Source organism: Budorcas taxicolor, chromosome 8 (assembly GCF_023091745.1).
Source record: "Budorcas taxicolor isolate Tak-1 chromosome 8, Takin1.1, whole genome shotgun sequence".
NCBI classification, from domain to species: domain Eukaryota; kingdom Metazoa; phylum Chordata; class Mammalia; order Artiodactyla; family Bovidae; genus Budorcas; species Budorcas taxicolor.
In genome coordinates this window covers 53,849,569-53,864,587 of record NC_068917.1, presented here as the reverse complement: position 1 = coordinate 53,864,587, position 15,019 = coordinate 53,849,569, and the positions used below count along the sequence as shown (strand labels likewise).

Here is a 15,019-nt window from a genome sequence, read left to right as displayed (position 1 = left end):
TGTGTCCGACTCTTTGTGACCCCACGAACTACAGCACGCCAGGCCTCCATGTCCATCACCAACTTTGGGAGTTTACTCAAACTCATGTCCATTGAGTCAGTGATTCCATCCAACCATTTTATCCTCTGTCGTCCCCTTCTCCTCAGGCCTTCAATCTTTCCCAGCATCAGGGTCTTTTCAAATGACCCTGATGTTCTTCGCATCAGGTACCTAAAATATTAAAGTTTCAGCTTCAGCTGCCAATGAATATTCAGGAATGATTTCCTTAAGGATGGACTGGTTGGATCTCCTTGCTCTCCCAGGGACACTCAAGAGTCTTCTTCAACACCACAGTTCAAAAGCATCAATTCTTCGGTGCTCAGCTTTCTTTATAGTCCAACTCTCATATACGTATATGACTACTGGAAAAAGCATACCTTTGACTAGACAGACTATGAAGTGTAGTGAACATCTTTTCTGGTGTTTAATACTTCAGTGAGGCATCTTTAGCTAGTGTCTTGTCTGATGGGCTTTTGTACTTATGAGGTATTTGTTATAATGTTAATAACATCTTTGATAAATGTTAAATGAAAAATAATTATAGTTTGTGTGGCTGGCATCTGTTGTGATTGGTTGAGCATCCATTCTGATTGATAATGCCAGATCAGTTAACCAGATGAGTTATTAAATATTTTGACTATCATGACTCTTTGGGTATATGTGTTCCTCTTCTATCCCTCCTCCCCTCCCTTCCTTTCTTTTCTAAGCCTGATAGTTCCGCTTGGGGTTCTCAGAGTACAAGATGCCAGGTACATTCTAACCTTTACAGAGTGTGTGAGAAATTCTCTGTTGCAAAACTGGGCTTTGCAAGTTGTCATAATTGTGATTGTACTGGTTAGATTATATGTTTACTAAGTTTAGACTGTTTCACTTTTCTTTTTTTTAAAGAAAGAAAAGAAATGTAGTGCTGGCCTAACCTTATTAGAAATAGAAGGCAATCTTTATATGTGAGACATTCACATATACATGTTTGATTTTATATGGTCTCAAGGCTAACAGTACAGCCTTCTTTTACATTTTTCCTCATTTGGAGTTCTATTTCATGCCTTAAGGCTGCAAAATCTTTCCCTCTGGTAAGAGCACATGGCCAAGAACTATCTTTAAACCAGGCCACATTTTAAGAGACTTCATTCTGAGTCACCCTATCTGGAGGACATGTCATCATCTCCTTGAAAACTGGTGGAAATATTCCTGCTTGATCAATCTTTCCAACACATGTGTTTTTCCAGCACTCTGGTTCCAGATATCTTAGCAGATAATCTTGTGTATTTTATTTGATATCATAATCAGATATAACATCAAGAACTTCATATACATGTCATGGTATTTGGTCTTTGAATTCAAATCAGAGATAGGCTCAATTAGTGTTTTTTAAAATAATTTTATTTATTTTGGCTGTGCTTGGTCTTCATTGATGGCTTTTCTCTAGTTGCAGTAAGTGGGGGCTACTCTCTTGTTGTGGAGGACGGGCTCTAGGGCACAGGGGCTTCAGTAATTGTGGCACATGGTTTATTTGCTCCACAGCATGTGGGATCTTCCTGGATCAGGGATCGAACCTGTGTCTCCTGCATTGGCAGGTGGATTCTTTACCACTGAGCTACCAGGGAAGCCCTCAATTAATGTTTTATAATAATAAGATAAGTCATTTAACAACAAGATCATTACTTAAATAGCTTTCTGGAGTCTTTCTGAAGTGGGCTGGAAGAAGCACAAGCTGGAATCAAGATTGCTGGGAGAAATATCAATAACCTCAGATATGCAGACACTATCCTTATGGCAGAAAGTGAAGAGGAACTAAAAAGCCTCTTGATGAAAGTGAAAGAGGAGAGTGAAAAAGTTGGCTTAAAGCTCAACATTCAGAAAACTAAGATCATGGCATCCGGTCCCATCACTTCATGGCAAATAGATGGGGAAACAGTGGAAACAGTGTCAGACTTTATTTTTTTGGGCTCCCAAATCACTGCAGATGGTGACTGCAGCCATGAAATTAAAAGACGCTTACTCCTTGGGAGAAAAGTTATGACCAACCTAGATAGCATATTCAAAAGCAGAGACATTACTTTGCCAACAAAGGTCCGTCTAGTCAAGGCTATGTTTTTCCAGTGGTCATGTATGGATGTGAGAGTTGGACTGTGAAGAAAGCTGAGCGCCGAAGAATTGATGCTTTTGAAGTGTGGTGTTGGAGAAGACTCTTGAGAGTCCCTTGGACTGCAAGAAGATCCAACCAGTCCATTCTGAAGGAGATCAGCCCTGGGTGTTCTTTGGAAGGAATTATGCTAAAGCTGAAACTCCAGTACTTTGGCCACCTCATGCAAAGAGTTGGCTCATTGGAAAAGACCCTGATGCTGGGAAAGATTGAGTGCAGGAGGGAAAGGGGACGACAGAAGATGAGATGGCTGGATGGCATCACTGACTCGATGGACGTGAGTCTGAGTGAACTCCGGGAGTTGGTGATGGACAGGGAGGCCTGGCGTGCTGCAACTCATGGGGTCACAAAGAGTCAGACACAACTGAGCGACTGAACTGAACTGATGTCATTAAAATCACGGTATATAATGGCTTTTAAAATCAGTTCTAAGCCTCAGTTCTAAGCCATTTTAACTCTAGGCTGGTTTACTCTGTTAGTAACTGGCTCAGTTCCTGTACTTCTAAATCACATCTCTGATTCCACTCTCCAAAGTGACATGAATGACAGAACTATCAATTAGACCCTGAGAATACCCATCTAGAGGCCTGAGGCCTCAAAATTTAAATTTTCTTGCTATTACATGGATAATTCAGGCAAAACCTGATTCATTCCTTGGCTTGGAAATTCTTGGTAATCATGCAGATCTGGTGTTTGAGAGACATCTTTTGTGGATAGGTTGAAGAAATAGGCTAGTCTGAGAGGCCCCATAGAACGTTCCTTTCTTTTCATGTAATATGACTTTCATAATATTACAAAAGTAATACATTTCCTGTTAAAAGATTAAAATCACACAGACATCTATGAAGTAGGATGATATCTCTTTTGCTTTTCTTTCATCATCCCTAGGTTTCCTCTTCTCAAAAGTAACCTGGGTGCAAGTGCCTTTCCCTCTTTCTTTTTTTCTCTCTTCTGTGTGGACGTCTCTGTTAGTCACATTCATGCAACCACTTCCTTGTCACACAGATATTCATTTCTCACCACCTACAACTGTTAACCCCTTTAGGCCGACCCATAACTTCTGAGAAACTGATGGAAAATGCTTTCCCTAGAAAATAGACGTACAACACAAATGCCTGCAGGTGCAGGCATTTAATAATCTAATAATTTAATAATTGCAGCAGGTGCAAAGAACTCCAGAAGCTCAGAGAGTTCATGAACTTCAGGTAAAGAACCTCTGTTATTAATGAGTGGAGAAGCTGTCAAAATCAGAATTCTTTTTTTATTCTTAATTATTATTTTATTAGTGTATTTATAATATTATTAAAGGTTTATCAAGTATTTAATCTCCTTATCCCTTTCTTTTCTTGTTTCATTAGTATTTTTTAAATATAAGTTTATTTATTTTAATTGGAGGTTAATTACTTTACAATATTGTATTGATAAACTAACACTGAGCCTGACTTTCCTGTGACTTGGGAAAGATGTATCACCATTCTCTGTCCATTTTGTCCTCCTTTTATATGGAAACAATTCTATTCTCTACTTAATTGATTTCACAGGGACTTTATTTATATGAATATCCTTAGGTTCCAAAATTACTGATAAAGGAGATTAAAAAGAACAGGAAGAGGGACCATTTTAAAATGCTTGGAACTACACTTAGTTTGACTAAATTTGATTACGGCAGACTCAACTTGCTTTTCAGAAATGCCCTGTTCTCTTTACCTTATCAAAGATCGATATAATACATGTAATTTTTCTTCTGTTCAAGACTAAGATTATAATTTGGCAGGTGGATGCCCAATTAATTTCTAATATATTTATGAAATATATAATATTTTAGATATTTTTAAATGTTAGTAATTTAGTTAAGGCTCTGACAATAAATAATTATTTGTTTATTTTACAGAAAGACTGTGATTTGGAAAGGGGACCTGATGAGAAAACCGATGAAAGTCAGCACTTTGATTTAAAGAGTGGGCCCCAAACCCTTCCTTGGACCAGGAAAGTCTATGAGTTCTACAGTGCTCCAATTGTGAAGTTTTGGTTTTATACGGTTGGTCTCATTTAAAAAATTATATATAGTATTCAGGATGGTTAATTGTTAATGATAATGTTGATAGTGATATGCCTGATTTACCAACTTGTAATAAAAATGTAGTTTAGAAAAAGTGGGAGGCCTGGCAAAAGAGGTAGGAAAGAAGATTGGAGGGAGGTGAGAAAAGGTGAGGGCAGGTCTTTCCTACTTTTGGGAGTGAAAGCACAAGAATTTTTGTCTTCTTCTGAGTGCTTACAGTTAGCACAGCTGGAACTAAGCATTTGAAACTTTGTGGAACAATAAAATGAATAATAGTGGTTGTAGAATTAAGGGATGGGGGTGGATTCATTTCCCATCTTGGGCAAAAAATGTTAGGAGTTGAATTGATTTTTTTTCTTTGTAGGAATGTTGTGTAATATAGACTAAAAATGGAAGTTTTTGTTGTTGTTGTCTTCAGTAGCAAATACTTATATGGAGAACAATACAAATTTTAGAAGAATTGTATCAAATACTAAATCTGTCATGGATGGAGAGATAGCGAAAGCAATAACTACACACTAAATGTATTGAGTGGTTTTTACATTTATTTAATAATATTTTTTTTTCTAATGCTTCAGTTCAGTTCAGTTGCTCAGTCGTGTCCAACTCTTTGCGACCCCATGAACCGCAGCACACCAGGCCTCCCTGTCCATCACCAACTCCTGGAGTCCACCCAAACCCATGTCCATTGAGTCGGTGATGCCATCCAGCCATCTCATCCTCTGTCGTCCCCTTCTCCTCCTGCCCTCAATCTTTCCCAGCATCAGGGACTTTTCCAATGAGTCAGCTCTTCGCATCAGGTGGCCAAAGTACTGGAGTTTCAGCTTCAAAATCATTTCTACCAATGAACACCCAGGGTTGATCTCCTTTAGCATGGACTGGTTGGATCTTCTTGCAGTCCAAGGGACTCTCAAGAGTCTTCTCCAACACCACACTTCAAAAGCATCATTCTTCGGCGCTCAGCTTTCTTTATCATCCAACTCTCACATCCATACATGGCCACTGGAAAAACCATAGCCTTGACTAGACGGACCTTTGTTGGCAAAGTAATGTCTCTGCTTTTTAATATGCTGTCTAGGTTGGTCATAACTTTCCTTCCAAGAAGCAAGCATCTTTTAATTTCATGGCTGCAGTCACCATCTGCAGTGATTTTGTAGCCCAGAAAAATAAAGTTGGCCATTGTTTCTGCTGATTCCCCCATCAATTTCCCATGAAGTGATGGGACCGGATGCCATGATCTTAGTTTTCTGAATGTTGAGCTTTAAGCCAACTTTTTCACTCTCCTCTTTCACTTTCCTCAAGAGGCTCTTTAGTTCTTCTCCACCTTCTGCCATAAGGGTGGTGTCATCTGCATATCTGAGGTTATTGATATTCCTCCTGGCAATCTTGATTCCAGCTTGTGCTTCCTCCAGTCCAGGATTTTTCATGATGTACTTTGCATATAAGTTAAATAAGCAGGGTGACAATATACAGCCTTGACGTACTCCTTTTCTTATTTGGAACCATTCTGTTCCATGTCCAGTTTTAACTGTTGCTTCCTGACCTGCATACAGGTTTCTCAAGAGGCAGGTCAGGTGGTCTGGTATTCCCATCTCTTTCAGAATTTCCCACAGTTTATTGTGATCCACACAGTCAAAGGCCTTGGCATAGTCAATAAAGCAGGAATAGATGCTTTTCTGGAACTCTCTTGCTTTTTTGAAGATCCAGCGGATGTTGGCAATTTGATCTCTGGTTCCTCTGCCTTTTCTAAAACCAGCTTGAATATCTGGAAGTTCATGGTTCACGTATTGCCGAAGCCTGGTTTGGAGAATTTTGAGCATTACTTTACTAGTGTGTGAGATGAGTGCAATTGTGAGGTAGATTGAGCATTCTTTGGCATTGCCTTTCTTTGGGATTCTAATGCTTATCTATAGTTAAATTGCTTATAGTCAAGGTTGTATATTTCTAGAACATTTGAAGTCATTATAAGAGGATATTTATATAAATGTGTTATATTTCAAAATATTCCTTGCCCAACCACACACTTGTTTCATACACTTATTGAATAAGTACATAGGTCCAAATAACTTTTGTGTTTTCAAAAATAAAATCTTCATTCAGATGATTCAGGTTTTACCACTTTTGTGAATATGCAACAAAATCATAGAGACTCTGATGATAGTAGCATCAAGAATTTAACCAACCCAGGGATCAAGCCCAGGTCTCCTGCATTTCAGGTGGATAATTTACCAGCTGAGCCACCAGGGAAGCCCAACCATTGTCACATCATTGGGTAGAGTATTCAAGTGTTTCTTCCCTTAGAAAACTCCAGCTTATGAACACTTAGAGACAGGAGCAACCTAAGCAAATGGAACAACAACAACAATAATGATGATGAAAATAAACGAACTAGCCAACCATATCTGCACACCACAATGAATTGTATTAGCTGTGAGCACAGGCATTTTAGTCATGGCCGTTACATTGCTAGGTTAATGTACGTGTGCTTTATTAAAGCAATGTCTTGTTGTAAATGCTATGATGAAAAAGCAAAAATGTAAACATTTTTGGATATCTTTTGAAAACTTGGAAAGAAAAAAAAAGAGTCAGAAGTAATACCACCAATATCTACAGTGTTTTGGTGTCTGGCCACCATGAAACCAGTGATAACGATGTAAAAAACGTTCTGCTTGACAGTACAAGTTTATTTAAATTGCATCGCTACAGGATCATCAAACATATTAAAACTATGAAATGCAGATCTAGACAAGTATAGAATTTACTTAACTTTCTTATATGCTTCTCTATTAAGTTTCTTAACTCATAGACAATGCTAATAAGCCATTATGCCTGCCTGAAATACCACTTATTGTATATGCCAATATGGTATAGTCAAAAGTGATTTCAGCCATTCTGTATGCAGAACTAAGCTTAGCAGACTTATCAAACTTAGGTAGAGCTCAAAAAGATTTCATAAATAAGGATTCAGTTTAAAATAATATGATTCTCATGAGAATGAACACACACAGAGGCACTTTTCTCTCTTTTGATCTGGGATTTGTAATATGTGTTTATCAGCTAGCACTGTGCATGGTCTCTGAAGATATTTGAAGGGCTGCATTGTCTCATCCCTCGTTGGTGATTGAGAAATTGGTAAAGCCTTTCTGGCTGGCAACTTAGTAATATGTGTCACATTTTTAAATGTGTGTAGCTATTTTACTTCTGGAAATTTTAAGACATAAGAATGTTAGATAAGATCACAAAGCTGTTAATCACCATATATCTATATGTATGTGTTTGCTGCTGCTGCTGCTGCTGCTAAGTCGCTTCAATCGTGTCCAGCTCTGTGCGACCCCATAGATGGCCTCCTACCAGGCTCCTCTGTCCCTGGGATTCTCCAGGCAAGAACACTGGAGTGGGTTGCCATTTCCTTCTCCAAAGCATAAAAGTGAAAAGTGAAAGTGAAGTCGCTTAGTCGTATCCAACTCTTAGCAACCTCATGGACTGCAGCCTACCAGGCTCCTCTGTCCATGGGATTTTCCAGGCAAGAGTACTGGAGTGGGGTGCCATCGCCTTCTCCAGTGTATGTGTTTACTGTGCCTTGATTCTTGTAAGAGACTGGAAATCTAGGTTTAATATACATACCGCTTAAACATACATTTCTTGATTGTCTATCATGTGTTAGGCTATAGATAAAAACGTCAACAGTCTTTAATTATAAAGATTCACAATCAGATAATACTTTTCTATCAACCAGGATATTTTAATCAGCATAAAATAAAATTCTCAGCAGTTATAAACATCACAACTTATTTGAAAACAGTCTCCTACCAATATTGCTCCTTTGGCATCCTTAGGACACATGTTTTCTGTTTAAATGGAGGAGAAGGTGTGCAATTCCCTCTTGGCTTGTTCTTAGCCTGACTGTGTCCATGCCAGCATGTGCAGGGTTCTGAAAATTCTGATCAGGAGCCAATAAGATGAGATAGTGCCCACTTTGATGCATTTGAGAACAGTGCTCTTCTTTCCTTCCACAGAATCATAGAATATAGAACCGTGGATTCTTGTGCCTTCCTTGATATTGGGCTTCGCTTGTGGCTCAGCTGGTAAAGAATCCACCTGCAGTGCGGGAGACGTGGCTTTGATCCCTGGGTTGGGAAGATCCCCTAGAGAAGGGAAAGGCTACCCGCTCCAGTATTCTGGCCTGGAGAACTCCATGGATCTTGTAGTCCATGGGGTCGCAAAGAGTCGGATACAACTGAGCGCCAGGTGGTCCCAGGTATACTCCCTGCTCTCATGTTGAAGTCCATGTGATTTCTGTTGAGTTCGGTCCTTGTCTGCTTGGTGTTCTCCACTATGACTCTCACTCATGACCAGGGAATGCGTGTCCCCCTCACAGATGGTGTACTTGGCATTCCTTATGCTGTTCACTTACACCGTGTTGGTGGAGATGCAGCCCCAGCCCAGCGCGCAAGAGTGGCTTGTTATTATCTACATCTTCACCAATGCCATTGAGAAAGTCAGGGAGGTGAGTTACCCTTTCTCCCTTTGTCTTTTGTATATCTCTGCTAGAGGTATTCTGGGATGGGGTGGTGAAAATGGAGAGGTCAAAGGTTGAGGTGGGGCGGGCAGTGATTCTGACTTGGCATGCTACAGGAGGGTAATTGTGGGAAATTTCTGATCTCAACCTTTTATTGTTGCCAAATAATTTCTCTTGATCGCCGCTCTTTGAAAGCAGTTATTTTTGAGGACATCTTAGTGTGTTTATCAGTCCCAGAGTGATAGTGTCTAGTTGTTATTAGACCCTCTGACTGTTAGATTTCCCATCCCCAGAGTGGTTTTTTTTTTAAAAATAAGATTGATTTTCATATAGTCTAACATTACTTACATATTATTGGTTTCATGTCACATAGTGGCTAAAGTTGTACAATGGTAAAGAATTCATGTATAGTCTTTGAAAGTTCCTACTAAACATCCCTCTGGGGCAAGTAGTCCAAGAAACAAAACAAAGCAAACTTTTTATCTTTAATTTATAGTGAAAAGAAAAGGAATGAATATTCCCATGCAGTTATAATGTAATCACATATAGTATAACTTAGACTCTTTTAGAATCTCTGTATATGTAGTTCTGCCTTTGTGCATTTACATATATTGAGTTTGTCCTAGAGATCTTATGACCAGTACTATATATTACGTAGATATAGTCTTAGTAATTAGATTTATGTTGTTTGCTAGTTACTATTGTGGAGTTTATAGATGGTAGAAAACAATTCAGCAGAAAAATGTTATCTAAATTCTACCATTCTTTTTAATGCCTCAGGAAAAATGGGTTTACTGTTTGACATTTCAATTTGCCTGACATTCTGTTGCAGGGGTAATTTCTTGTAATAGTGAGTTCTAATGTCACGTTCAATTTGCTAACTGTTCACTAACAGCAATAGTGGGATCAGATTATAGGATTCTTTCATTTCTTTGCACTAGGCCATTCATCATGAAATGGCATTGCAGCTATAGTCCATTGCAATGTCAAGTTTTAAAGTTGTTTCAGTGTTTCCCGGTGTTAGTTTGCTGCTGCTGCTGCTAAGTCACTTCAGTCATGTCCGACTCTGTGCAACCCCATAGACGGCAGCCCACCAGCCTCCCCTGTCCCTGGGATTCTCCAGGCAAGAACACTGGAGTGGGTTGCCATTTCCTTCTCCAATGCATGAAAGTGAAAATTGAAAGTGAAGTCACTCAGTCATGTCCGACTCTTTGCGACCCCATAGACGTAGCCCAACAGGCTCCCCCATCCCTGGGATTCTGGTGTGGTGTGGGTTGCAGGATTGATCAAATCTAGAAAAAACTTTTCTTTCTTCCTTCCTTTTTAAGTTTCTGGTTGGGTTTTTAAATAGTTGACCAGCATTAACAGTCACATTAAGCTATATTTATAGAATTGTTTAAATAATTCATTCCCCAAGGATAACTTAGATGCCTTATGATCTAAGGTTTGGCAGGATTCAATTCCTCTGTAAATGAACAGTTGAAGTATTGAAGATCATAGTGATGAGACTCTTGAGGTATAACCCATTCTTTTGTTTCTTTCTTTCTATCATGTTTTAGGTCTGTATTTCAGAACCTGGGAAGTTTACTCAAAAGGTGAAGGTATGGATTAGCGAGTACTGGAACTTAATGGAAACGGTGGCTATTAGCCTGTTTTTGGTGGGATTTGGCTTTCGGTGGGGTGACCCACCTTTCTACACAGCGGGAAGACTGATATACTGCATCAACATCATATTCTGGTTCTCACGGCTCCTGGACTTCTTTGCTGTGAATCAACATGCAGGTCCCTATGTGACCATGATTGCAAAAATGGTGAGTACTGTCTGCTGTATAACCTGGTGTTATTTTAACAGTTCTACCTGATTTCATGGTTCATATTCAATAGTATTATAACTGTTAAAATTATTTAAAGAAGTACACACTTCATCACCACTTATTGTATAACTTAAATTCATATTTAACAAATGTCCTTGGATAGCGTATTGGATAGTTGACTGTGATACTCATCTTACCCTTTTGGTTAGGGCCAGATGATGGGGGATTGAGTTGTACTTGTCTCTGAGCACAGTAAGCTGAAATACTGATTTGTCTTGTCTCTCCACCCCTCAGTTCAGTTCAGTTCAGTTCAGTCACTCAGTCATGTCCGACTCTTTGCCACTCCATGAATCACAGCACGCCATGCCTCCCTGTCCATCACCAACTCCAGGAGTTCTCTCAAACTCAACGTCCATCAAGTCCGTGATGCCATCCAGCCATCTCATCCTCTGTCGTCCCCTTTTCCTTCTGCCCCCAATCCCTCCCAGCATCGGAGTCTTTTCCAATGAGTCAACTCTTCAGATGAGGTGGCCAAAGTACTGGACTTTCAGCTTTAGCATCATTCCTTCCACAGAACACCCAGGGCTGATCTCCTTCAGAATGGATGGGTTGGATCTCCTTGCAGTCCAAGGGACTCTCAAGAGTCTTCTCCAACACCACACTTCAAAAGCATCAATTCTTCGGCGCTCAGCTTTCTTCACAGTCCAACTCTCACATCCATACATGACCACTGGAAAAACCATAGCCTTGACTAGACAGACCTTTGTTGGCAAAGTAATATCTCTGCTTTTCAATATGCTCTCTAGGTTGGTCATAACTTTCCTTCCAAGGAGTAAGCGTCTTTTAATTTCATGGCTGCAGTCACCATCTGCAGTGATTTTGGAGCCCCTAAAAATAAAGTCTGACACTGTTTCCACTGTTTTGCCATCTATTTGCCATGAAGTGATGGGACCAGATGCCATGATCTTCGTTTTCTGAATGTTGAGCTTTAAGCCAACTTTTTCACTCTCCTCTTTCACTTTCATCAAGAGGCTTGTTAGTTCCTCTTTACCTTCTGCCATGAGGGTGGTGTCATCTGCATATCTGAGGTTATTGATATTTCTCCCAGCAATCTTGATTCCAGCTTGTGCTTCTTCCAGCCCAGTGTTTCTCATGATGTACTCTGCATATAAGTTAAATAAGCAAGGTGACAATATACAGCCTTGACGTACTCCTTTTCCTATTTGGAACCAGTCTGTTGTTCCATGTCCAGTTCTAACTGTTGCTAGCCAACTCTTAAATAGTGATTACTGTGGGCCACACCCTGTTCTAAGTACTTTGTATGTATTAACTCATTTAATCTTGAAAACAATTTTAAGAGATGGGTACTATAATCCACATTTTACATTCAGGGAAATGGAGTTTAAGTAAATTTCCCAAAGGAGTAAGCTGGGGAGCCAGGATTCAAATCTGGACCACCTGGCTCTGTTTGCCATCTGAGCTCACTGTGCACTTGTATAAGCCCTGTCCAGCTGACTTTGCACAGGAGTTAAGAAGGACAGCACCTCAAGATCTTCTTTGCTTTTTCTTCTAGAATACTCACAGGGAAGGGGCAAGCTCTTGAGAAGGAAGAGTTATGTTGAGATAGAGGAAGAGGACAGTAAAGGGAGAACCTCCTGGATACCAAAGATGATTTTTGTTACTTTATACTTTTCTTTTAGACCAGCAATATTTTCTCTGATCTTGGTGACATTGGAATTAACTTGGTAATCTATGTTGAGGTAATCAATGTATCCCAGTGACTCAGTACAAGTTTATTTCTTCCTAATGCAAAGACTGATGGGTGCTCATGGAGGCTGGCCTCTATCCAGTGACTGAGGGATCACAAATCCTTCCTTCTTGGGGCATACCCATGTCATTAGGTGGCTTCTGAGGTTTCCTATGACAGGGAATAGAGGGGTGGAGAAAATTCCACGGAGGAGCATGCTTTTAAAGGGATGGAGCAGCTTTTAACTGCTCTGAAGGGGAAGTGAGTCAAATCACTATTATTCCACAGCCCATTGGCCAGAATAGGTCATGTGGCTCCTGCCTCATGGAAGGGAAGCTAAGAGGAAATTCATGGTATAAGTTTCTGCCACAGTGAACAAGTAGGTTGATCTGATGTATTAATACATTTAGTAATAGAAATGAATTATTTGAAAGAGCCTTTAAAAATTATAGTACGTGTGTATGGTACACGTATATATTATATGTGTTCTCAAGCAGTCCTCCATTGTGCATTAAAACAATCAGGCTTACTTTGTTTTTAAACTTTTTATTTTGTACTGGGGTATAGCCGATTGACAAACAATGTTGTCGTAGTTTCAGGTGAACAGTGAAAGGATTCAGCCATACCTATACGTATATCCATTTCTCCCAAACTGCTTCCTGTTCAGGCTGCCACATAACGTTGAGCAGAATTCCCTGTGGTATACAATTGGTCCTTGCTGGTTATCCATTTAAAATGTAGTAGTGTGTGTATGTCCATCCCAAACTCTTATGACTGTCTCTCCCCACCATCCTTCCCCCTGGTAACCATAAGTTCATTCAACCGTAAGTCTGTGAGTCTCTTTCTGTTTTGTGGTAAGTTCATTTGTATCTTTTCTTTTTAGATTCCACATGTAAGGGATGTCAGATGATCTTTCTCCTTCTCTGTCTGACCTGCTTCACTCAGTGTGACAGCTTCTAGGTCCACCCATGTTGCTGAAAGTGGCCTTGTTTCACTCTTTTTAACGGCTGGGTAATATTCCACTGCACAGATGCACCACCTCCTCTACCATTCTTCTCTCCCTGGACATTTAAGCTGCTTCTTGTTGCTATTGCTGTTTAGTCGTTAAGTCATGTCCAGCTGTTTGTGAGCAAGAGGCTCCTCTGTCCATGACATTCTGTAGGCAAGAATACTGGAGTGGGTCGCCATTTCCTTCTCCAGGGGATCTTCCCAACCCAGGGATTGAACCCATGTCTCCTGCTTGGCAGGTGGATTCTGTACCATTGAGCCACCTGGGAATCCCCAAGGTTGCTTCCATGCCTTGGCTATTATAAACTGTGCTGCAATGAACACTGGGTTGCATGTATCCTTTCAGATCATGTTTTTCTCCAGATACAGGCTCAGGAGTGTGATTGCAGGGTCATATTGAAGCTCTACTTTTAGTTTTTAAAAAAACCTCCATCCTATTCTTCATAGTGGTTGTACCAATTTGCATTCCCACCAACATTGTAGGAGGGTTGAATCAGGCTTACTTTTACTGCAAAGACTAACTGAGAGTTAAGGAACCATTGGATTTAACAAACGTCATTTTATAGTTGCTTTTACGTCTTTTTTCCCCCCCCCTTAAATTCTTCAGTTTGCTAAGTAGCCTGGAATTATTCAGCAGATTCTTGGCCTGATCAGTTTTCTCAGGCTCTAAATACTGCTGAAGATAATCCTGGGAATAAGGAGCCATTTTACTAATTTGAATTACCCTAATTTTTTTCTTTTCATAATCTCTGATGAAAACTTGGATATTAGCCAATCAAAAGCTATTCATATTTCATCACTTCTTAAAAAAAGCATAGATTCTCTACTGTTAGTACATTTAAATCATTCCATAGGCTACCTGAAACATGTATTGGGCAGAGAAAACAAGATGTTTCAGACAAAGGAAATCCAGTTGTTCATGGACTAGGTATTTTGGTCAATGACTAGACAGTCTTATTATTGGCAGGCCCCCCCGTCCCTGGGACTCTTCAGGCAAGAACATTGGAGTGGGTTGCCATTTCCTTCAATGCATGAAAGTGAAAAGTGAAAGTGAAGTTGCTCAAACGTGTCCGACTTTCAGCGACTCCATGGACTGGAGCCTACTAGGCTCCTCCGCCCATGAGTGGGGGGCCATTGCCTTCTCTGATAATTGTGATGACTCCAGGTATTTTATTTGTTTTGAATTTCTAATCTATGCTAAAATTCTGGCTGTGCCATTTTTTTTAAACTTTTTATTTTGTACTGGGGCTCAGATAGTAAAGAATCTGTCTGCAATGTGGGAGACCTCGATTCAATCCCTGGGTTGGAAAGATCCCCTGGAAGAGGGCATTGCTACCCACTCCAATATTCTTGCCTGGAGATTTCCATGGACAGAGGAGCCTGGCGGGCTACAGTCCATGGGGTCACAAAGAGTCAGACATGACTGAGTGACTAACATTTTCACTTTTGTTGGGGTATAGCGAATTAACGATGTTGTGGTAGTTTCACGTGGAGAGCAGAATGATTCAGCAATACATATACATGTATCCATTCTCTCCCAAACCCCACTCCCAGCCAGGCTGCCACATTACATTGAGCAGAGTTCCATGGGCTATGCAGCAGGTCCTTGTTGGCTATCCATTTTAAATATAGCAGTGTGTACATGACCATCCCAAACTCCCTCTCTCTCTCTTCCCGCTGGCAACCG

At 40.1% G+C, this 15,019-nt stretch overlaps 1 protein-coding gene across 1 annotated transcript in view; it reads left to right on the top strand.

The window, feature by feature from the left end:
- The window catches only part of TRPM6 (transient receptor potential cation channel subfamily M member 6), a 101,571-nt gene that overhangs the window by 40,388 nt on the left and 46,164 nt on the right, over nucleotides 1–15,019 (top strand). The window contains exons 19-21 of the mRNA XM_052645402.1: nucleotides 4,077–4,223; nucleotides 8,623–8,751; nucleotides 10,323–10,574. Of these exons, the coding sequence (XP_052501362.1) occupies nucleotides 4,077–4,223; nucleotides 8,623–8,751; nucleotides 10,323–10,574 (528 nt within the window). The remainder of the gene's footprint in view (nucleotides 1–4,076; nucleotides 4,224–8,622; nucleotides 8,752–10,322; nucleotides 10,575–15,019) is intronic.